At 38.9% G+C, this 25715-nt stretch overlaps 1 protein-coding gene across 2 annotated transcripts; it reads right to left on the reverse strand.

The window, feature by feature from the left end:
• Nucleotides 1-1070: 1070 nt before the first annotated feature.
• On the reverse strand, nucleotides 1071-25481 carry TTLL1 (TTL family tubulin polyglutamylase complex subunit L1). Of its 2 annotated transcripts, XM_087722196.1 has the most exons (11): nucleotides 25385-25481; nucleotides 22397-22499; nucleotides 18736-18852; nucleotides 16298-16506; nucleotides 13208-13388; nucleotides 11261-11395; nucleotides 10655-10763; nucleotides 5907-6050; nucleotides 4781-4867; nucleotides 3459-3622; nucleotides 1071-1656 (listed from the first exon to the last, which is right to left on the reverse strand). In XM_087722196.1, exons 3-11 carry the CDS (start codon nucleotides 18846-18848, stop codon nucleotides 1533-1535), a joined length of 1266 nt encoding a protein of 421 aa, XP_087578322.1. In that variant the 5' UTR covers nucleotides 18849-18852; nucleotides 22397-22499; nucleotides 25385-25481; the 3' UTR covers nucleotides 1071-1532. The 2 variants fall into 2 exon arrangements, with proteins under 2 accessions (XP_087578322.1, XP_087578321.1); XM_087722195.1 differs by lacking the exon at nucleotides 22397-22499.
• Between the last annotated feature and the right edge of the window lie 234 nt (nucleotides 25482-25715).

Consider the following 25715-nt stretch of genomic DNA (forward strand, 5'->3'; position numbering starts at 1 on the left):
GTGTCTTTTCTCTCTCTCTCTCTCTCTTTTTTTGTAAGCCACCCGGAGTCCTTTGGGATTGGGCGGCATATAAATTTTATAAATAATAATAATAAAAAGTCCTAAAGCTTGAAAGACTAAATCTCTGGGCCTGGTGTGTGACCCAGGTTGGATCCTGCGACATTATCCTGGGACATGTATATGTGCCTTCATTCATGTCAGGAACTTGTTTGATCTCACATTCCCTGCAGAGTTAATGTCAGAGTAGTTAAAATTCCCCACTACTACAGTGACTAATCAGCTGTACACCTCAGCTAACTCATTAGCAAAGAGCTCATTTATTTCCTCAAATTGGATTTCAGTGAGAGAACAGTTCCTGAGAGGCAAGTATGATACTTCTAAGTAAAAATAATAGTGTGGATAAAACCCATGTTTTAAGAGGTACAATATTTATTTGTCAAATCTGCTGCAACATGTCAGCATTTGGGTGTATCTGCCAGATTATGTATTGAAGAATTATTTTTAAAGTTCAACTATAGTCTTTAGCCAATAGAAGCAATGCAGCAAATTGTGGGGAAAGAGTTGTGTGTTTGAGGCCTACATGCAGATCAATCTATGTGACATACCCGTGATGGCAAACCTATGGCAGAGTCCTCTGGGCACATGAGCCGTCACCCCAGAGCGGCTCCACCATGCATGTGGCACACCTCCCACTAACCACCTGATTTTCGGGTTTCTGCCGTGCATGCGTGGGCAGCAGAGAGCATAAAAATGTGTGTGCATCTACGGGGGGGAGCGCCCCGTTTTTGATGCCAGGAGGCTTCAGGGAGGCCTGCTAGGCCCAAAATAGGCCACGGGGGTACAGTGCCCCCTCCGCACTCCATTTTTGGTACCAGGCTTTAGGAAGGCCATGGAGGGATCGCATGTGCGGGGGGTGTTGCGCACGCATTGCATTATGGGGTGGGCATGTGTGCGCACGCTGCCGGCGCCTGAGGAGAGAAAGGTTAGCCACTACTGTGATATACCATCACAATTAACCTCTCATAGCATTCCCAATAGAAAGTTTAAGATATCTTTTCACCCAAGCATATGTTATTTTTAAATTTTTATTTATATTTAATTTTGAAGAGAACAACAGCATGCCTTAGAAAGGAATAACATTTCTAATATATTGATATTGGTTTGCAATAAATACTTAGGCTTTGAACAGTTTGCTTTAGAATTCTAGAACAATTCAGAAAAAAAAATACTAATCTTGGAATGCATATTTCTGTTGCAGTGCTTGAGATAGCAGTTGTTGCTTCAAAGAAAGTACCTTGACTTGGGAACTATTTTGTTTCCATTAATTCATTGCATTTTCCACTATAACATGCAGCATAATAATCTTGCATTAATAGTAAGTTTGCAGTAACATTACAGTGGATCTAATGATCAACATGCCTCCATCCTGTCATCTTTGAGCAATATTCTTTTCTCTGGACTAGTATTTAGCAAATAAAATAAAAGATATCTACACAAAATTTCCCAAAAAATAATAATCTCAATTTATTCTGCTACTTCCAAGTCCCTGGTTTTCCAGGATCTCTGGCTCGGTTTCCCTTAAGTCCAACAGACTGTCCAGAACGGCTTCGCAAATCCCGATCTGACATTTCACTTTGTGCCATCTCTTCATCATATCTAAAGGGAAGAGAGATAACAATCAAAGTCTGATTTGGATCAAAAGGGTGGATTTTTTCTCTCGAGTTGAATTGCAACAGCTGCCGGATGAAGAAATTGTAGACAATTATAGAGTGCTCCACCATGTATTAGGCAGGAGAAATCTCCTCAATACAGAACACCAGATGAGGAAAACAGCTTGTTCTTTTATTTTCTTTATGTAAAGTACGTAAAGTTTAAATGTATACCCTTGAGGATATTTCAAAAATAATGAATCCATATAATATAATCAATAAACTCTAAACTTTGGGAAAAACACTGACTGCTATTCACAAAGTTAAGGGATAATCTATATACACAGCTGACACTCTTATGTATACAGATCAGTGGTGGGTTCCGGATTCTGTTCCAACCGGTATGGTTGAAATGGCCCCGGCGTCCGCAAGCCTCCAAGACACTCCAGCTCCTCAGCAGAGTATTGCGCATGTGCTGTACATGTCATGCACGTGCACAGAAGCACCAAAGGCTTAAAGGACAGGTAAGGAGCTCGGGCGGGTAGGCCCTCCGGAGCAGGCTCCGGTATGCAAGTACCGGGGCATACCACCTGCAACCCACCACTGATACAGATAGACCTCAACTTACAACCATTTGTTTAATAACCATTCCAAGTTACAACAGCACTGAAAAAAGTGATGTATGAGCCGAGGTGGCGCAGTGGTTAGAGTGCTCTCCTGCAGCCACTTCAGCTGACTGTTATCTGCGGTTCAAATCTCACCGGCTCAAGGTTGACTCAGCCTTACATCCTTCCGAGGTGGGTGAAATGAGGACCCAGACTGTGGGGGCGATATGCTGACTCTGTAAACCGCTTAGAGAGGGCTGAAAGCCCTATGAAGCGGTATATAAGTCTAACTGCTATTGCTATATAACTGCTATCTTTTTTCATACTTACAATCATTGCAGCATCCCTGTGGTCACGTGATTAACATTGGGGTGATTGGCAACTGGCATATATTTATGACAGTTGAACTCTTCTGGGATCATGTGATCACCATTTGTAATCTTCCCAGCTGCCTCCAACAAGCAAACTCAATGAAGGAAGCCAAATTCACTGTACAACTCACTTAACAACTGCACTGATTTGCTTAAAAAATTAAGGGAAAAGGTTGTAAAATGAGACAACCCACTTAACAACCACTTTGGTTAGCAACAAAAGTGCTGGTGATTATCATAATTCGAGGACTATCTCTGCACACAAATAACACACACATAAAAGTAAAGGTTCTCCTCGCACATATGTGCTAGTCGATCCCGACTCTAGGGGGCGGTGCTCATCTCCATTTCAAAGCCGAAGAGTCAGTGCTGTCTGAAGACGTCTGCATGATTTTGTGGCCGGCATGACTAAACGCCAAGGGCTCATGGAACACTGTTACCTTCCCACCAAAGGTGGTTCCTATTTTTCTACTTGCATTTTTTTCGTGCTTTCGAACTGCTAAGTTAGCAAAAGCCGGAACAAGAAATGGGAGCTCACTCTGTTATGCGGCGCTAGGGATTCGAACCGCCAAACTGCCGACCTTTCTGATCGACAAGCTCAAGTGTCTTAACACACACATACACAACCAAGCAAAATAAAGAAAAATATCGTCTTCCTTCAAGAAAAAGGATTAAGTATGTATTCTAAATAGCAATGCAATAATGGTTAAGACATGAATTATACTTCTCTTGACTTACAATTAACATGGATTCATTGTGAAACCTTCATAGATAAGTAAGATATTGGCCCAACAGAACTCTAGACATTTGTATCTCTATTCTTAAACACTTACAAAATTTCATAATTCCCAAGAACTTCTTTGGGGGGCGGTTTATTCCATTTGCAATCAGGAATTTCTCCATTGGGCACAGCAATATTAAGCGTGTCATTTATCAGATTGTACTTGAGTATACGGTCATTTGCAGTACTGGAAGTAAGAGATGGGGAAGCATTAACCTATGGAGAAAGCAAGAAAGAGAAAACAGATACCGTATTTTTCAGAGTATAAGATGCACCAAGGTTTTGAAGAGGCAAATTTTTTAAAAAAGTTTTTGGTCTCTGCAGAAATTCCCAGCCCGGGATTTTTTTTTGTTTGTTTGTTTAAAAGGGCATGAATAGCCTTTAGGAGACTTGTAGAGTGCTGGGGGGGGGGGGGGGACGAGCAAAAAATGGCCTTTTTTTTGTGAAAACGGGCCCATTTTTTGTCAAAAAAAAAAAAGGGCACGCATAGCCTTTAGGAGGCTTATAGAGTGCTCCTGGGGGTGCAAAATTGAGCAAAAAACAGCCCATTTTTTGCTCATTTCTGCCCTCCCCGTCCTACAGGAGCACTCTGCAAGGTTCCTAAAGACTATGCACAGCCATTTTGGTGAAGGGGGCAGGGTTTCGGGAGGCAAAAAATGCTGTATTCAGTATAAAAGATGCACCCAGATTTTCAGCCTCTTTTTTGAGGGAAAAAGGTGCGTCTTATACTCTGAAAAATTCATGGTCCCCATTTGCTAAATAAATAACAGCTTATGAAATAAAGTCACACCAAAATTTCTACTTCAGATAAAATAGGGAGTGATCTGGTAGCACTGTTTTTCTGATTAGCAGATCTGCAGCTTACCGAATCTTCTACCTTCTAATAACACCTGTTAGTTGAAAAAGTGCTACCGAAGTCTTCTGATTTTTTGTTACCATGGACTAATATGTGTCTCTTCCTACTAAGTATACAGTAATTTAGGTTTCTACACTGAGCTTGGAATTTGAAATAAATAGCCCCTTCCAATCTTTGGATTCTAAGTGTGCAGAGTTCTATCAGTAGTAATTCAGTGATTTAACACCTTCCTTACTGATTCAATAATGTCAATTACGTGAAGCACTTAGAAAAGATTCTGAGTTAATTAAGAAAACATTAAATTGAAGAACTGAAATTGCTTGGGAAGTTATTTTTTATGATTTATGAGTTTTCTCAAATAAGTACAAAAGTGTTGGAATTTCCTTTACAGATTTTGTACTTGATTGATTTTGCTTTCTATGCCTTTCGAAACTGTCTTTCAACAATAAAAAAATAAGTAATTCCTTTTTCTACAGTTCTGAAAAACAGCACTTTAAAGACAATGTAAGTTTGTTTACCTCAATAAGCCATGGCTTAAGCTTGTCATCAATAATGATGTCATAGCCGTAGCATTCAAAGCAATGTTTATCATTGTTCATCACAGGCTGTAAGTAAATGAATGAAGAAAGAAAGTAAACAAGAAGAAGGATGTGTGATCAGATCTTCTTCACAGTGTATTGAAGACTATTTAAAATAATGGATAGAAGACATTTCAAATATAATCTGGATATTTACAAAGAAATTGTGCAAGTTTATCGATCATACAGTTGGTAACAATACAAATCCTTAAATATAAAAAGGAAGAATATGAAGTCAAACAAAAGATACACAATTTGTTTGTGAACAAATAAATAAAATGAAGACCTACAATTCCAGAAGGCAGATTGTTCTACTGCTTAATATTTTTGCAGTCATGAAACTCCTCCTTTTTTGCTCTTAGTAGAATACTCTTGATTGAATGTCTTATCTTTTCCTTATTTAAACATTCTCAGGAAGGCTATCAAGTTTTATGTAGCATTTTTATTCTAAAGGCTAATACACTTGTCATTCCTAATACAGAAAGCTATATTGATAGCTTTCGCCCATAATCTAATGATAAGATGGTTTAGATTCAATAAATCATTCACCTTGAGTTATTTTTTAAGGATTCGTATTTGTAGCTATACATTTTTTGTAAGGTTGCTAAATGTTGTATTTTTCCAGATTTTATTTTTGTTTATAAAGATCAATGGAATGCATACCATAAAAATATTGTCCTATATGTATTTATCTTATATTTCTGCATAAATACCTCCACCATCTAGCTATGAATTTTACATTCTTTTTTTAAAGTCAGAGACCAGTACATGTAAGAGGAGGAGGAGGAAATATTTTTGGTTTCTTTTACTGGTTTTAAATATGTATTGTACTTTCATATCACACAGCTCCCCTTACATTTGACATTCGACATGCCAGAATAGCAGAAAATGTAAAATAGTGGATCACAAAATATAAGGAATAAAAAAAATATGTCAAACATTTACTATGATACTTCGTCAAGTTTCAGGAACAAATATACCTTGTATAAGTAACCACTGGAAAAAATCTGAATGGTCTTTTGTATTACTTAACTTTCCTTCATCATAAACTTGTTTTTCTACTCACTGCAACTGCTTTCAATGATTGTACAATTATCCAATGTATTTCATCAAACAGCTTGTTTGTGACATCTTTCCCTCGAGTGCTTTCTAAATACAAACGCAAATTATTGACTGTCCATTTGCCACCATGGATGTGGTTGTAATCATCCTACAAAGATACATCAAATTATCATTTTTACTTTCAAAAGACTTTTCAGAACCAGACGTCTTCATTAAATTGGATTGTGCACAAAAATAATCAACAAAAAAGTATAGACTTTAGGTAGACTTTAATAAATTTTTATCCTTCCAGGACACATCCTAAAGCCGCTTTTTAATATTAATTTAAGGACAAAATTGAGAAATTCCACGCCTAATAAACAGAATAATTAAAAGATGATTTCAATCTAGGTGGGTTAAAAATTTTATGTTGTAGGGAAGCAAAGGTCTATGTCAACTGTTCATTGGCTACTTGTTTAAAAAAAAAGAGCACTATAGTTGGAAAATGGATTGTTAGTTAAAATCAGAGGTGGGTTCCTACAGTTCGCATCTATTCGGTAGAACCGGTTCGTCAAATCTACCGAACCGGTTAGAAGAGGTTCCACCAGTGGACCCAGAAAGCAGGCCACACCTACAGAAGAGGTTCCAAAAAATTTTGAAACCCACCACTGACACACACACACACACACACACACACACACACACACACACACACTGACACAGAGAGAGAGAGAAGGAGAAAGAAAGGAAGAAAGAGAGAAAGAGAAAGAAAGAAGAAAGAAAAAGAGAGAGAGATGAAAGAAAAAAAGAAAAAAGGGACAGAGAGACAAAAGGAAGGAAAGAGGGAGAGAGAACACATGGCCAGCAAGCCACTCCCACCAGGTCACATGGCTGGCAAACCACTCCCACAAAGGAGGCCACACCCACAGAGTAGGTTCCAAAAAATTTTGAAACCCACCACTGGTTAAAATGTACAATAAAAAACTAAAATGGAATATATTTCAAATAAAAAGAAGACAAAGGAATAGCCAGTAACAAAACAGTCATGAGAATACAAAAATGTTTCATCTCCACGATAATAATTTTGGCATTTAGAAATCTGTTTTCTATGTGCCTTCAGGCAGCAGTTGGAAGCAGTTGACTAAGGGATGAAGCATTTTGTAGTTTAGGGTTCATATGATAAAATTTAATCCTTCGTATTCTAGAATATTGCTTTATGGGTTTTGTGGCCTAAATTCCCAGGAGGCAGCTGCATATAAAATATTACAAATAAATAAATATAGAACAGAATATAATATTTTTTATATTATCTCCAGTGCCTCAAGATTTTGTTGCCAACAGCAGCCTTGGTGAAATGCTTTCTAGTAGTTTTGATGTTTTTTTAATATTTTTCATGAGGACTTCCGGGGGGCGTGGCCTGTTGCCGAGGAGGGCTCCACCGAGCTCCTCAGAGATCTGGTCTGTATATCTAAATAAGATCATAGATAGCACCCCTTTTTGGCTAAGAAAGGGGCAGGGAGGATAGCCCCGTAGGTTAGGATCTAATCGTAAGCCACAGCCTTTTTTCTTTTATGGCTGTGGAAAGAGATTAGATCCGGCCGAAGCGGAGCTTTTATCTCCAGCCATTTCTTCTCAGCTGCCTTTTTTTTTGGCAGCCCCAGACAGGCTAGCCCCCCCCAGGACAAGACAAAGTTTTTTCAAGCTAGAATTGATATGGGCGGGTCCCACCCCTGTGAGATTTATGTTTTTATTACTATCGTAAATACCAGCACCATTCGTCTTAGAGACTTCTTTGTCTAAATAGACCTCAAAATGGCGATTTCTCTCCGTGGATGATTGATGTACTTAGCCGGTGTTATCTTCCTGCAGACTGCTCCTTAACAAAATAAATTTTTCTTCTTTGGAAATAGAGGGGAGCGAAGCTCTGCTTACTTGCTTATTTATTATGCCACCCAAGTCAAAGAAGCGTCTTGCTACAAAAGAATTTAAAGAATCTTCATTGGAAACACAGCCTTTGTCTCCTGTGCCTTCTGCTGGGGAACTTTTAACACAGGAATATCTCCTTAAAATGCTTAACGCTTTTAAAAAAGAAATCAGGGAATTTGTATTGGAATTATATGATGATTTAAAATCTAAAGTTAATCAAATGAAGGCGAATACGTTTGCAGCTGTGTCTGCCCTGTCAGATTACTCTGCTGAAATAGAAAACAAATTGGAAAGTCTGGAGAAGGCTAACTTTAATTTGACTACCAATATTGAAATTTTACAACAGAAAATTAGAGACAATGAGAAACAGCTTATGATGATAAATTTTAATAGGAAGGCATCTGCGGTAAGAGTCAGAGGATTCCGTGAAAAGGAGCAAGAGAATTTGAAACAGACCTTTGCTGAAGCCTTCAGCCATGCGCTGGGAAGCCCGGGACTTAACTTTGATTGGCAGATTCGGAAAATTTATCGCCAGAACTCATTGATAGCGGAACAGCGACAGCTCCCGAGGGACATAATTATACATTTCTCTACAAAAGAATCTAGAAATGCGATTGTGCAAAAGTTTCATAATAACAGTCTCCGAGTTGACGGCCAAGACCTGATTGTTTTTAAAGATATTCCTTCTCAGATGCTGAAAGCAAGAAGGGATTACGCCTTTTTAACTAAGGAGCTTAGGAGCCAACAGATTCGATACAGATGGGAGGCCCCTGCCGGTATCACGGTTACATTTGAGAATCAAAGATTTCGTCTTAACTCTGTTTCGGAGGCTCAAGATTTCTATTGTAGGATTCTGAAGGCGGGACTTCCTGACGCGTTTGGAAGAGTGGAGAGACAAGCGGAAGGAGAAGCCGAGCGGCTGGCCATGTGGTTGCAAGATGGAGGGGGTAGCCCCTCCTCCCTCGGAGAAGTAGAAAAACGGAGATCGAGAATTTAGACATTTCAAAATGCTTGAGGAAAAAGAATGCGGAATGATTTAGGGTGTTTAAACTTTGTTAGAAGGGACTACTTTAAAATAGAAGGATAACTGATTCTTGCTGAAAGTATTATTTGAATATGTGGAATGATCCATGTTATTTAATTTTTATATGAAGGGAAAGTTGGTTGAAATTGCTCTGAATTACATTTTAAACAAATGCTAGTATAAAATTTGATAGTGGTAAATATCAGACAAGTAAGGGATGAGGGTAAAATGCATGTGGAATGAACTACGTTATTTGAGGTAAACATTAGACAAGCAAGGGATGAGGGTAAAACTTATGTTGTTTAAAGCTTATTAGAACAGAAAGTCGGTTGGGATTATTTTAAGATAATGTGTAAAAAGAATGCTGAATGATTTATGTTGTTTAAACTTTGTTAGAAGGGACTATTTTAAAATAGAAGGTTAACTGACTCTTGCTGAAAGTATTCGAATATGTGGAATGACCCATGCTATTTAATTTTTACTTGAAGGGAAAAACTTCAGACAAGTAAGGGAAAAGGGTAAAACGCATGTGGAATGAATTACGTTATTTAAATCCTATTAGAAGAGGAAGTTGGTTGGAATTATCTTAAGATAGAAATTGATTTCTGTGTAAAGTAATATCTGATTTACGCTGCTTAATTTTACTAAGAAGGGGAAGCTTGGCTAGATTATTTAGATTTACTGTTTGAAAAGGGGGTAAAGAAAGATCATTCATCCTGTGTAAAATTTTACCAGAAGGGAAAGTTTGATTATTTGTCTGTAAAGTTATATTTGAATATATGGCATGAACCACGTTGCTTAAATTTTATCGGAAGGGATCATAAGGTTTAGGAAGAGGAACGGGAGAACCTACAGAAGGTTGGGGTAAATAGCAAAGAAGTAAGAGACGAGAATAAAATATAGATAGAATGATTTATACTATTTAAACATAGATAAAGATGGGGGGCTGAGATCAACACAAAGAGTGGTTTCTTTTTTTTTTTTTTCCTTTTCTTTTTTCTTTTTTCCCCTTTTTTCTTTCTCTGTTTTTTCTCTGTTTTTTCTTTCTTTTGATATATTATTTTTTTATTTTTTATTTTATTTTTTAATCCATATGTACACAAGATATTTTAGACAGAAGGTAGCGCCAGGTGTGGGCCCTGGGAAGTTGGGAGGATTAGGGATGGGGATTTGTGGGGGGGTGGGGTGGGGGGGTGTTAACATAGCCTTAATAAGAACAAGAATGTATTTATATACGGTGGTTCTTTTTTTTTTTTTTTTTTTCCTTTTTTTTTTCCTTGGTTCATTTTACCTTTATCAGATCAAACAACACTCGAATAAAGGCATACACCAAGGAGGGAGGTAGAGGGAAGGAAGAGGGAGGAGTAAGGAAGGAGTAAGGGGAATGTAAGGAGTAAGGGGAATGTAAGGAGGGTGTCTGGGGAGTAAGGGGAGAAGGAAGGTTTGAGGGGAAAGGGAAGTAGGAGGGGAGTGTTAGAGGGAGAAAGGAAAGTTGGAGGGGGTAGATGGGGTGTATGGAGGATGGAAGGGTTAGGTGGGGTTGTGAATGATGAGTTGTGTTTCCTTTTTATCTGTTCGTTTTATTCCCTTTTTCTTTTCTTTTTTTTTTCTTTTCTTATAGTGAATACCCTGTATATAAATGATTGCAAATGGAATGTGAAAATTGAATAAAATATATTAAAAAAAAAAAAATATTTTTCATGACTCATTGTGAATTACATACACAAGGGATGATATTCTGAATATAAGTGAGCAACTTTATTTTTGTTGCACATTTTAATTAATTCCAAATAATTTAGATCTGGATTATGAAAGAATCTTACCCCATGTTTCTGAATGGCAACATTTGTAAGATGGACAAACATGTTATCCAATTCGCTTGTACTTGGGGTATATTTTACTGTGCAAAATCGGCAAAACCCAAGTTTATACCTTAAATACAAAGAAAAGATATATAACAATTTAAATATTCTTAAAGAGACAGCTTCTTTGACAGCAGTTACTGTGATCTTTCTTTTATTCCCTATTTAATACGAGTTTGTAACATGTTTAACTTCATGTGGTGCTCATCTCCGTTTCAAAGTCAAAGAGCCAGTGCTGTTCGAAGACATCTCCGTGGTCATGTGGCCGGCATGACTAAATGCCAAAGGTGCACCGAGTGCTGTTACTTTCCCACCAAAGGTGATCCCTATTTTTCTACTTGCATTTTTTAAGTGCTTTCGAACTGCTAGGTTGGCAGAAGCTGGGACAAGTAACAGGAGCTCACTCCGTTACGCGGCGCCTTCTGATCGACAAGCTCAGCATCTTAGCCACTGAGCCACCGCGTCTCTTTCAACTGTACAATTCTACAATTCCCCACCCCCACCCAGCAGATAGAACGGCATATAAATGCAATAAATTCAATTCAATTCAACAAAAACGGGACTTACATATAGCACCTCAAAGGACGGTACGTAGATACTAACACATATAAGCGTAGATCAAATTTCTTCCCACCAATCAGAAGTGGATTGCTGATATACAGGGAAATCACGTAGGCTTCTTTGGTGGACTGAGATACAAACCTAAAGATATTTATATTTCATTATTTCAGTTTATTAAATTAGTTTTCTTCTTTTAAATGTAATCAAGGCAAAGCCATGTAGATGTAGTTTTCTTTTTCTGCCAGAGCCATGATGGTTTTCAACCTCGGGCAAAATCGTACGTAAGCCTCCATATGTAAGTTTGCTGCTAGCTTGCTGCCTTACTGCATTGTAAAGTGCTTCCTTTTTTTCTCAAGATAGCATGGAAACGCAGCACACAGACAATATGGGGAATGAGTCATCTTTTCATCCATCCCCATCTCCCCTCCAATCTTATTAAAAAGAAAATAAATTTTCTTTTCCTTTCAGGAAAGAAAAGGATGCCACAAAGCAATTGATTTCTTTCATTACTGAATCTTTGTGTTTTGGATATTTAATGGTAGTTTTGTTATAGTTTCTCTCTTTTTTTCTGGGAGGGTAACAACTGCTTCCCCCAGGTTCTGGAGGCCCTCTGGGCCCCGTTTCCAGCCTTTTGGGAGGCCCGTTTTTCCCCCTCCCTGAACAGTGTTGGGTTCCGGATCCTGTTGCAATCGGTATGCTGCAACGGGGCCCGGCATCCACCACGTGCACATGTGCGGCACACGTATGCGTACTTACTGCCCATGACGCTCCAGCTGCTTGGCGGAGCATCACGTAGGCACCGTACGCTCCATGCGTGCGTGAAAGCCCAAATTGGCTCAAATACAGGTGAGGAGGGCGGGCGGGCCCTCCGGAGCACCATACCGGAACGGTACCTGGTGCTCCCAGCAGGCACTGTACCGGGCGTACCAGGTGTACCCCACTATCCCCAAGCCTCCGCGTGGGCCCTGCACATACCTCGCATCCAAAACAGGCCACGTGGAGACTCCTGGAAAGGAAGGGGGGCGGGGCGGGGCCAGACAGGGGTGGGATTTGGAGGTTCTCCGAACCAGCTGTAACGTTAGCTACTGGTTCTCCTGAACCTGGGCGAACCCATAGCAGCCCACCCCTGCCTGGGACTAACAGGCTTCTGATCCAAAACAGGAGGCTGGGCTATGGTGTGAAAACTCAGAAAGTTTTGGGAAACTACGTTTTGAGACCTCCAGGATTCTATAGTAAACCTTTTTGATATGATTGTGCATTACAAATTTCAAACACATTTCTCAATCTATGTATTTGTTCCTAAATATGTCCTAAGTAGCAATCAGTTTCAAGTGCCATGAATACAGAGAACTGCCCTTCAAGCATGGGAGTATTTATCTGCATCTGGCAAAAGGATATACATTTAATAATTTTCCCCATAAGTTTTAATTTAATGTTTCCTAAGCAAATTTCCTATTTAGCAATAGCACTTATATACCGCTTCAGAGTGCTTTTACAGCCCTCTCTAAGTGGTTTGCAACAATCTGGGTCCTCATTTTACCAACCTCGGAAGGATGGAAGGCTGAGCCAACCATGAGCCAGTGAGATTTGAACTGTCGAACTACAGCTATCAGTCAGCTGAAGTAGAGTGCAGTACTGCACTCTAACCACTGCCCCACCTCAGCTCTATTTCCTTTGCAGAAAGTCTTCCTTTTTTAAAACCAAGTCTTTACGACAAACTAATTAAATTAAGACAAACTCAATGCCACAACATAGGCGTAAAGTGTAAATTTATTTTAGGTTTAACATAAAAGTGTCTGAAAAATTTTACCATAAAACTTTATCAGGTTTTTAAAGAAGTTATAAATTAGTTCCTGATGAAGGATAAATCTGGAATAGAACTTATTTAATCAAATGTGGTACAATGAGGCACAATATCAACCGAAAATATCCCCCCTCCCCCAAGAAACTTACGTAGATGTTTTGCTGTCTCGAGACCATTTTTTAATTTGGGAAAGCTTATTGATGAGAAAAATTCCTTTCCCTTGAGCTTTTCCACAAGGTTTCATAATCCATGTACTGGAAGGGTTTTTTCGGAATTCTTCAACAAATAAATTATAATCAGCCGGAAGCATAAAAGTGACAGGAACGAAGTCTAAAAAGGATACAAGAGAGTTTAAAATAGAATATTAAATTAAATAAGGAGACAGACAGATGGTAGAGGATGAGCCTTCTGTTCAATTATTTACCCATTTCATTCTTTTTTAATTTAAGATAGGATGAAAATGAGCATTAGAGCTCTCGCTAACTTTCCAGTTTAAAATAAAAATAAACAGAAGTGGAGGTAACTCAGTTTAATTCCATTAACAAATTACATAAAATGTTGTACAGCAATCACTTTTTTAACCTTAAAAGCCTCACGTGAATCTAAGAATATGCATAAAATTTTCCATGTTTCATCTTTTACTGATAACAGCCACCGTGTTTTAATTCTGTCTGAGAAATTCTAATAAACAATTATTACCTTTTTTTGCCTTTCTTAATTTATAGAATTCAAAACATGAAAATATTCGGTCAGATTCTACGATTCTGTGCGAAAAAGAGAACAATCCTAAAAATATGTGGTACTAAGTTAATTAATCGGTTGTCACTGAGTCGGGTGTGATTGACTGAATTTATATAGCTACTCATCTCGCTACTGTGTCACTCTTGGCGACAGACATAGTTAAAATAAAAGCTAAGCAATCATAATTTCACTTGTTAAAACAATTTAAAAACCAAACCATGATAACAAAAAGACAAAGCATAGTCAGTTTATACCGACCATTTAATGGGATCCACCCTTCCATGAGATCCCACGGCCTGATGGCAAGACCAAGTGTTTAATCTCTCAGATACTGCAAGGGCATTCCAATAATTAATTGATTGATTGATTGATTAATTAATTAATTAATTAATTTCTCTTTCCTTCCTTCCATCCATCCATCCATCACACAAAGATAAAGGTAAAGGTTCCCCTCGCACATATGTGCTAGTTGTTCCCGACTCTAGGGGGCAGTGCTCATCTCCGTTTCAAGGCCAAAGAGCTTTGTCCGAAGATGTCTCCATGGTCATGTGGCCGGCATGACTAAACGCCGAGGGCTCACAGAACACTGTTACCTTCCCACCAAAGGTGGTTCCTATTTTTCTACTTGCATTTCTACATGCTTTCGAACTGCTAGGTTGGCAGAAGCTGGGACAAGTAACGGGAGCTCACTCCATTACGCGGCGCTAGGGATTCGAACCGCCGAACTGCCAACCTTTCTGATCGACAAGCTCAGTGTCTTCTTAGCCACTGAGCCACCGTGTCCCTACATCAGTTACATATGGAACTTTAAATTCCACTCGGTTCAGAGGAGGTTTATTGGAGCAATCTTAATGGAATGTAAAGAATTTAGAACGACCTTGGGATCATTCTAAGAAATCTGCTAAGGGAGTAAGCTGTTTGGAGGGATCTTGGAAAAGTGATTGCATAGATGCAGATATGAGGTGTATTTTTTGCAATACTGTAATGGTGTAGCAGTAAAGATAGTTAACTACAGGTGCAGGCAGTGGTGGGATTCAAATAATTTAACAACCGGTTCTCTGCCCTAATGATCAGCTGGGTAGGCATGGCTCAGTGGTCATGTGACTTGGTGGGTGTGGCCAACTCAACATCACTCATGCAGATGGGCGCTTTGCCTTAGCTGTTACAATGTAATAAGGGTTAACCGGAGAGGCAGTTTCTGTTAAGCAGGGCAATAAAGATTAGGCGAGAAACAACACCAGGATGTTTCCTTCCTGCCTTCCTTACAGGATTAGATCTGTAAAGTGGAAAAAAACAAAATAAGATTTCTTCCAACAACCGGTTCTCTGAACCTCTTAGAAAGTTAAGAACCGGTTCTCCCGAATAGGTGCGAACTGGCTAAATCCCACCTCTGGATGCAGGCAGCCATACCTCCTCCGCTGCTGAAAAAACTATCTACCAAACCGGTCCCTGGTGCCCAAAAGGTTGGGGGCCACTGCTATAAACCACATAAAGCAATGATATTGACCTTCCTGCACCATAGCTTGACTATACGGCCGTGTCACCCTCCCCACTTTTTCTGTGGTGTTAAGCTACCCATCAGTTTCCGCCAAGTCCCAGCATCCTATACCCCTGCCGCCAATGGAATCCAGCAGACGCAATGCCATTTCTCCCCACTAAATCTGTGCTAGTATTTTTCACACATTGCTTCCTTGGTCTTCTGTTTCTGCCTTGTTAATTCTCAGTTGGTTTCTAAGGTTTTTGACTGCCATGGCTGTGTCCTCCTGTTGCTTCCCGCTAATTGCAGCAGTACCTGTGGCCGAAGGCCGTTTTGTAATTAGGGAGTGGGTGCAATTGCAATTAAGAAAGGCATTCGAAAGACAGGAGTGGCGGCTGCCAGACTTTTTTTTTTTAAGTCTGCCCAAATAATGCTAATACGAAGGCATCCAACAATGTTTCGTTCTGTCTCCTAAATGCAAGGAGTATTGTTAGAGAGTCTGATGGCAGATACTGTGGTTTCCAAGAATGAGACAACTGATATGCAAGTTGTGAGTCCCCTCAGGGAATAGGGCGGCATACAAGTTCAATAAAAGCTAAAGCTAAGTTACAATAAAAGCAGGCTGAAACAGCTGGGAAAACAACATGGAAGTGTTCATGAAGTCACTACAAGTCAAACTTTTACATCTGCACCAGCAAATTATGGCTAATCTTTGCCCTGAAAATAGGATTACAAATCAGGCTCTGATCATGACTCGTGTCCTGATTTCCAGGAAAAGGAAAACTGTATTTTGCCCAGAAGGGACATCATGAGGGACCAAAGTCTTAAGCTGGACCATAAAGGCAGCAATGGAAAACAATTTCTCCTCTGTTGCCAAAAGGTTGCTCCATAAAAGTGTGTCCATGAAGTCGAGTTGCGTAAAACCTAAAGAAAACTTTTAAGCAGATGTAAGGATGCAGCCTTAGCATACCTGGTATTCAAAGTTATACGTAAATAATTCTAATTATCTAAACCAACTCACCTAAATAAAGGTATTTTCCATTTTCATCCTTCTCTGCAAGAGGACTACCTTCTTTTTCCAGTTCTTTTCTGTACCTTTTAATATTTTTCACCATTAAGTCCTTCCGGGTCAGCTCGTAATGGTTAGGGAAATGATTGACAATCTGGTCATCAGAGAGACGATAACCAGTTTCTACACTGAAAACATTCCGAATAGTCTGTACGCTCATCCTGTAAAGACAAGTTTATTACTCAGGATGCTTCCAAACGCTGATTCAGTTTAGTTAGGCATCTAGGGTTTTATTACCACTTTTTCATCCTTAAAAAAATTGCAACAATAAAAAATAGTCCCAGCAGAAAATTAAAACTACTGTACAAATATCTTGACTAATATGCAAGTACCATAAGTCATGAAACAACTTGGATCATCACGAAACAACTAAATCTTCAATAGAAATAAAGATCATGGGTTCAATATGTTTAGCAAAAGAAACTGAAAAAAATTTAAAGGCATAAAAGAAAACTGTTTCAACCCTTCCCTGCAACCACACCTCCGATAATCTTTCGCATTTCTTTTGATTATAGCACAAGTACTGGCATTATTAGCTATTTGGCTGTAATTCTACCTCTGAGGAATTGGGGACACAAAGCACTTGGCACAATGTTATCTTTGAAGCACAGGGAGCGTAGGAAACCAGAAGGGAGTTTTAGAAATTGAACTTGATTTTCCAAGTACGATCAATTGTGGGGGGGAAATAGTGTTTGTCAATAAAATGAGTGATTCATAAAATTTAATAAAAAAGGACTTTTATTGAATGGAATAAAATAAATTAAAATAAATAAGGGTTAACATACTTATCAAAGCATCAAAAGGCAGAACAAAAAAAAAACGAATGGAAAACAATCAAGCAGAGAAGCAACTTAGAACTAAGGAAAAATTTCCTGACAGTTAGAACAATTAACCAATGGAATGGTTTGCCTTCAGAAACGGTGAGTACTTTTATCACTGGAGGTTTTTAACAAGAGACCGGACAGCCATTTCTCCATAAAGTATAGGATATTCTGCTTGTGCAAGGGGTTGGACTAGAAGACCTCCAAGGTCCCTTCCAACTCTGTTATTCTGTTATATTCAGGGAGTATAAATGATTGATGCACTAAATCCACTGAGCCATTCCTATATGCTTAAGTATACAGCAATCTAATAAATTGAAATTTGCTTTTTTCAGTTTAAAAAAAATAAAAATTGAAAAAAACATAATTTATTTTCTTTCAATTTTTATAAATTTTTAAATTTTTAATGAACGAAAGGGGGGGGGGGGCAAAGCCACAGAAAGAGACTGACACTTCACAACAGGGAAGATAGTGATGAATTTTCAAGGCAAAGAAGAGAGGGCCAAGAACTTTTGTAAACTTAATTTTTTAAATTTTCACACTTATTAAATTTTACAATTTTTTATATTTTTCTTATTTTTTTAAAAAAAAGAAACAAAACAAGAACAGCCATTTAATTTTTAGAATTTTTTTTTAACAAACTAATTCAAAAAAACCAAACTCTAAGTCATGGAAAGAGAGTGACATTGTGATGACTTGCAAAATGCCATGTTACAGCTTATGCCCACCGAAAAAGGGAGGCACGTGCGCCTGTGCAGCAGAGCTGAATTGGAGCAACGGCTCATGTGCCATCAGGAAGGGCTCTGATGCATGCCACAGGTTTGCCATCATGGCTATATACAAACTTAAAGAGGAAGACCAATGGAAACATTACACTTTTAGAAGAACAAGAGCAAAGCCCCTACTGTTTACCCAAGCCCATTCCAATGAAGCCTTCTGGAACTCAGCAATCATTTTCATGGAGAAAAGTAAGGTTTTACACTTAGATAGGAAAAACCAAATATACAAGTACAGATTAGGTGAAACCTGGCTCAAAAGGAGTAACTTATGAGAGGGCTCTTGGCGTCCTAGAAGACAATTACTTAAATATGAACCAACAATACAGCAGCAGCCAAAAAAGCCAATGCAAATCCCAGGCTGCATTAACAGAAGGATAGAATCAAGGTCACGTGAAGTTTTAGTACCACTTCACAAAGCCTTGGTAAGACCACCCTTGGAATACTATCAGAATTACTACCATTGAAATTAATTAACCGATAAAGTGTTAGCAAAACGTATGATTTTGGAACCGTTTCCCTAAATACTGGGAGAAGGGAGACTAATTGCATTTCCTTCAACACTGCAAACAGGTGTGTTGAGCACCCATAATGTGACCACATGACCACAGGGGAGCCCTGGCCATTGGAACTTTGAATCGGACTCGTATGTAGTCCTGAAGAGCTCCATCATAACTTCAAACAGTTGCTAAGCGACTAGTTGTAAGTCAAGGACTATCTGCCATTAATCAATCATCTTTAAGAGCTGTGTACTTAATACTCCATGATATATATATTAAAAAATGTTGCTTACCAATAGAAGTTCCAGTCTTCGTTTTCAGCCACTGGGACCCACCCTCGCTTTTCAAAATTGTTTATTAATACAGATTTCTCGATGTCCGTCACCCATTTTACTTTTCCTGCCATTATCCTAAAAAAAGCCATCAATACACCCCAATTAATATCTAAAAACCACATACAACAGGCACTATAAATACCACACAGAACAGCACACACTCTTCTAGAGAGAAGTTTGTTTCTTTGTTTGTTTATTAGATTTATATGCCGCCCTTCTCCCAAAGGACTCAGGGCGGCGTACAACATTAAAAAAAACACATATTACGAAAGTTAAAAAAAACTATATTAGATAGAGTATCCAAAAAACAAACCCAATTAAGATTAACAATAACATTTAAAAAATTAGATTAAAAATTTACAGTTAGAAATGGTAGAACCTCTTAGAGAATTATTTAATATGATTCAAATGGAAGGTAAAGTGCCCCCATCTTGGAAGACAGCGTTTATATCTTTGATACCCAAAGAAGATCAAGATATTACCCAACCCAAAAATTATAGACCTATTTCATTACTGAATGTAGATTATAAAATTTTTACTAAAATATTAGCAAATAGGTTAATGTTGGTTATTCAACAATTGATACACACTGACCAAACAGGTTTTATACAGGGGAGACAGATGAAAAGTAATGTCAGATTAATTATTAATGCATTAGAATATTTGGGAAAGAATAACCAGATCCCTGCCGCGTTTATATTCTTGGATGCTGAGAAGGCTTTTGATCGAGTTAACTGGCAATTTCTGTTGAAGATATTGCAAAAAATGCAGATGGAGATAATTTTTTACGGTCAATTAAAGCAATATACCAACAGCAAACAGCACAAATCATAGTCAATGGAAGTTTAACAGACTCTTTTCAAATTGGAAAAGGTACAAGACAGGGCTGTCCTTTGTCCCCATTATTGTTTATTATAACTTTGGAAGTATTGTTGAATAAAATACGGGGCTTGGATGGTTTAAAAGGGATCAAGATTAGGCAGCAAGAATATAGAGTCCGCGCTTTTGCGGATGATTTGGTCATAATATTGGAACAACCGCAGGAATCCAGTATGGTCTTAATGAATACGATCAATCAATATGGTCAAGTGTCTGGTTTTAAAATAAATTTAGGGAAAACCAAAATATTAGCTATAAATATGAATACTAAACAAAAGGAAGAATTAGGAGTGATGTTAGGATGTGAGGTAGTTAAAAAAGTCAAATATCTCGGAGTTAACATTTTAACTTCAAATGGGAAATTATATAAGCATAATTATGAACCACTTTGGCATAGTATACAGACAGAGATGAAAAAATGGGAGAAACTGCACTTATCTTTGTTGGGTAGGATAGCGGCAGTGAAAATGAACATCTTACCAAAAATTTTATTTCTTTTCCAAATGTTACCTATACTTAAAAAAGATGCGAATCTATTAGAATGGCAGAAGGGTATTAACAAATTTGTATGGGCAGGAAAGAAGCCGAGGGTAAAGATGAAAATAATGCAAGATGTACGCGAGAGAGGAGGCTTGAAACTACCTAATTTAAAACTATATTATGATGCAGTGGCATTAACTGTAATTAGTGATTGGACTCAATTAACTAATGATAGAATATTGAATATTGAGGGACACGATCTGGTATATGGTTGGCATGCTTACCTGTTATTCAACAAAAAAATGGACAAGAATTTTAAAAGTCATATTTTAAGAAATGCTTTACTGCGGGTCTGGAAAAAATACCAATATAAATTAAATGACAAGATACCCATGTGGGCAATTCCTAGACACGCAATTGAAAATATGAATATAGCACAAAAACAGGACAGAATCACTTACAGACAGCTTCTTACCTCGGAAAGGGGGGTACTACAATTAAAATCTTTAGAGGTATTAAAAGAGGAGAAGGTAGTTCAAACATGGTTCCAGTATGGGCAATTACAGGCTAGGTGGAAAATAGATCAAAAAATTGGTTTTATCCAAGTTGAGGATAATTTGTTTAAACAAATAAGAGATCAAAGCTTAATGCACATAAAGAGGATATATATAATGTATTAATACAGATGGATTCGGAAACAGAATTAGTTAAAGATTGTATGATAAAGTGGGCTCAAAACATTGAAGAACCAATAATGCTGGATACATGGGAAAGAATCTGGGTAAGAAATGTGAAATTTACACAAGCTCAAAATCTGAGAGAAAATTTTTATAAGATGTTCTATAGATGGCACTTAGATCCTAAAAAGCTGGCTTCTATGTATCCGAACTTACAGCCTAAATGTTGGAGATGTGGCTCTCTCGATGCTACATATTTTCATATATGGTGGACCTGTCAAAAGGTTAAGGCATTTTGGATAAAAATATGGTGGATTATGCAAAATATTTTTAAAAGAAGGATAAAGTTTACTCCTCAGCTATTCTTACTAGGTATATGTACGGACTTTACAGTGGTAGAGACTAACTTGATTTTGCATCTAATAACAGCAGCAAGACTGTTGGTGGCGCAATACTGGAAGAAGGAAGATTTGCCTACAACTCAAGAATGGACATTGAAAGTTACAAACTTAGCCGAGATGGCTAAAATATCGGCATATCTTAAAGATCATTCAAATGAGAGATATAAACGAGACTGGAAAAAATGGATTGACTATATACAAAATAAATATGGGACCAAGAAATTCCAGTTAGCCTATGCTTAAGATCAGAAATGATTTAAATTGTTTAAAGTTGGTTTAGCAAGAAGAAGCTAAGGTCAATGTAGAATGTTATTAATTTTTTGTTTATTTCTTTTTTTTTCTCAATAGATTTTAGACTGTGTTTGTTAGAAATCGATACCGTGTACGGGTTCTGGGAAGTCGGGGGGGGGGGAAGGTGGAGGGGGGTTGGGAGAGAGGGTGGAGGGGGGGTATATATTAGGCTAGACAAGAATTTGGTGGTAAACTAGAATTATTTTGATATACAAGAAATTGTACTTCGATGTTTTACTGATTGAGGAATGATGAAATGTTTGCCTTAAAAGAAATAAAACTTTTGAAACAGAAAAAAAAATTAGATTAAAATTAACAATAATCAATCATTTATTTTATTTTGTTCAGGCCAGGCCGGCTTGCTGGAAAAGCCAACTTTTTAGGGTGCGTCGAAAGGACCGGAGGTCGGGGATTATACGAAGCTCCAGGGGCAGCTCATTCCAGAGGGAAGGCGCTCCCACAGAGAAGGCTCTCCCCCGGGGGGCCACTAGCCGACACTGTCTGGCTGACGGTACCCTGAGGAGGCCAACTCTGTGGGATCGTACTGGACGGTGGGAAGCTACCGGTGGCAGTAGGTGGTCTCGCAGGTATCCTGGACCTAAGAGGTTCCCTGAAGATGGACTCCAGCAAGAGTCCAAAAGCTCAGACGACAAAACAACTGGTCCTGGTGACCAACCCCGATTGAATCCTGCAACATTATCCTTGGACATGAATATTTGCTTTTCATTCGCATAAATCTCTCCGCTGGACAGAGACAGAGGGCTTCTTGAAACTAATAGCCCTTAACTATTGTCACTTTGACAAAGTAGACTACAGCAAACTTCTTGGTAAGATAGAACAATGCGGGTTAGACAATGACGGATATGCGGTTGGTTGACCAGCCACACTTACTGTGTAGTCTTCGATGGAACTACATCTATCTGGAGGGAAGTATCCAGTGAGGTACCCCAAGGTTGTCGGGGGCCCAGTATTCTTCACCATTTTCATAAATGATCTAGATGAGGAGAGCGAAGGGAACTCATCAGATTTCCAGATGACACCAAGCTGTTGGGGGATTGCTAACATTTTTGTAAGAATGACTCAAGATTCAGAAGGATCTTACAGACTTGGATGCTGGGCCCTATCCAACAAAATGCCATTCAGTGGTGAGGAAGGTAGGGTCCTGCACTTAGGCAAGAAAAACCAAATGCACAGATATAGAATAAGTGGTACCTGGCTTAACAATAGTACCGTATTTTTCAGACTATAAGATGCGCAGGTATATAAGACGCACCAAGGTTTTGAAGAGGTAACTTAAAAAAAAAACGTTTTTGCACTCTGCAGGCCTCCCAAACCCTTTGCAAGCCTCATTTTTTGTGAAAAACGGGGCATGCAGAGAGTTTGAGAGGCCTGCAAAGTGCTCCTGGGGGCTGAGGGGGGCAAGCAAAAAACTGCCCATTTTTCACTCGTTTTTGCCCTCCCCAGCCCCTAGGAGCACTTTGCAGGCCTCCCAAACCCTCTCCATGTTCATTTTTTTTGAAGAGGGCAGGGTTTTGGAAGGCCAAAAATGCTGTATTCAGTCTATAAGACGCACCCAGATTTTCATCCTCTTGGGGGGGGGGGGGGAATATGCGTCTTATACTCCGAAAAATACAGTAATTGTGAGAGGATGTAAGTGATCTAGTACAGTGTTTCTCAACCTTGGCAACTTGAAGATGTCCGGACTTCAACTCCCAGAATTCCCCAGCCAGCATTTGCTGGCTGGGGAATTCTGGGAATTGAAGTCCGGACATCTTCAAGTTGCCAAGGTTGAGAAACACTGATCTAGTAGACCACCATTAAGTATGAGCCAGCAATGTGCTGAAGGAGCCAAAAAGTCAATGTAGTGCTAGGCTGCATCAACAAAAGGATAGTAGTAAGATCGTGAGAAATGATAGTGCTCCTTTATAATGCATTAGTGAGGTCACACTTGGAATACTGCATCAAGTTCTGGTTACTATGATACAAAAAAGACGCTTGAGACCCTACAAAGCGTGCAGAGAAGGACAACAAAGATGATGAAGAGTCTAGATTCTAGAAGCTATACTATACAAAGGATGGTTGCAGAAACTAGGTATGTCTAGTCTAACGAAGAGAAGGTCTACAGGTGACATAGCTGTCTTCCAATATTTGAGGTGCTCCCAGAGCGAAGAGTGGGGTCAATTTATTCTCCAAAGTACCTGAGAGCAAGACGAGGAGTAACAGGTTGAAGATTGCTAAAGAGAGATCCAACCAATTCAGTTTTCTGTCAGTGAGAACAATTAAACAGTGGAACTGCTGTCCATCAGATGTTGTGATACTCCAACACTAGATGTTTTTAAGAAGACACTGGACAGCCATTTTTCTGGAATGGAATAGGATCTCCTGTTTGAGAAGAGGACTAGGACACCTGCAAAGTCCCTTCCCTGCAGAGAAGAGCAGCAAAGATGATGAGGAGACTGGAGGCTGAAACCTATGAAGAACAGTTGCAGGAACTGGGGATGTCTAATGTAATAGAAAGAAGGACTAGGGGAGACATGATAGCAATGTTCCAATATCTCAGGGTTTTGCCATAAAAAAAGAGGGAGTCAAACTATTGTCCAAGGCACCTGAGGGTAGAACAAGAAGCAATGGGTGGAAACTAATCAAGGAGAGAAGCAACTTAGAACTGAGGAGAAATTTCCTGACAGTTAGAACAATTAATCAGTGGAACAGCTTGCCTCCGGAAGTTGTGATGCTCCAACACTGGAAGTCTTTGAGATGTTGGATAGCCACTTGTCTGAAACAATATTCTATTTATTCTAGTTATGATTCTATTCTATTCAAAATGGTATAGGCCTTCCCACCTGAGCAGGGGGTTGGACTAGAAGACCTCTAAGGTACCTTCCAACTCTGTTATCCTGTATTGTCATTCTATTTGTAAAATGCCAGAACTGGAAGACTGAAGTGCTGGAACCTCTTCTAAATGACCCCGTGGCTTTCGGCAGTGGGAACCCCAAGAAAAATGTTCTATATGTATGTATGTGGGTGTGTGTGTGTTTATATATATATATACACGTATCTATTAGATTTTTTTTTACAACGCCTGGTAAGCCCCAATTATGGGAGGAAGCTAACTGCTTCCATCATCTGTCTATCGGCTCGTCACAAGAGTCCATCACAACAGAAACCCAATATTTTTACTGTTGCCTTTGTTATATTTGTGTTTTTTTATTTTTTATTTGTGCTGATAAATAAATAAAGGGAGACTAGTATAGATCTATTTCAAGCTATTTAGCTCTCATCTGCTAGTCATACCCTTACTGGGATTTGATATAGTCCAGGTTCAAATCCCAGTAAGGGTATGGCTAGCTGATGAGAGCTAAATAGCTTGAAATAGATCTATACCAGTCTCCCTTTATTTATTTATCAGCACAAATTTAAAAAAAAACACATATACACGTATATATATACACATGTATGTGCATGTGTGTATGTATGTGTATATATATGTATGTGTGTGTGCACGGGTGTGTATATATGTATATATACACATATGTATATGTTTATGTATGTATATATATATATGTATGTGTGTATATATATACATGTATGTATATACACGTGTATGTGTATGTATGTATATCTGTATGTATGTGTGTGTATGTGTGTGTGTATATGTGTGTATGTATATCTGTATGTATGTGTGTGTATGTGTGTGTGTGTATATACGTGTGAATACATACGCACGGATTTGCTTTTACTGTATACACGGAGCCCTGTTTCGTTATGACTTTCATCGCTTTGAGCTAAACTAGAGAAATCCTCCCCATCCGCGCTCCAAGTCGGCCTCCACCCCTCACCCCAACCCAAAACAACCTCGGGAAATGGGCTCTCGCTCACCGTCCCTAACGGAGAAGCGACGCCGCGTTCTTTATCTTCGCCGTCTCGGCTCCTCCCGTTTCGGGCACCGCTTCCGGAACGTTACTAGACAACCGGGACGCCGCGCGAGTTCCGGCTCTGGGAGAGCGCCCCCTGCCGGCCCGAGCGAGAGGATGCAAGAAACGGCCCTCTGTTGGAGGCTCAGCGAGTCTCGCGTTTCTCGTTTGGTGCAAAAGGGGGCGAAGCTTATACCTACCCATACAATTGTGTGGCAGATCCAACCAAATACAAGACCCAATCAAATGCGAGCAATACTTTTTATTAGTATAATTTTGTATTAAGCTTTAGTTAA

Source organism: Thamnophis sirtalis, unplaced genomic scaffold, assembly GCF_051295495.1.
Source record: "Thamnophis sirtalis isolate CommonGarterSnake01/CBP01778 unplaced genomic scaffold, rThaSir2_p1.2 scaffold_9, whole genome shotgun sequence".
NCBI classification, from domain to species: Eukaryota; Metazoa; Chordata; class Lepidosauria; order Squamata; family Natricidae; genus Thamnophis; species Thamnophis sirtalis.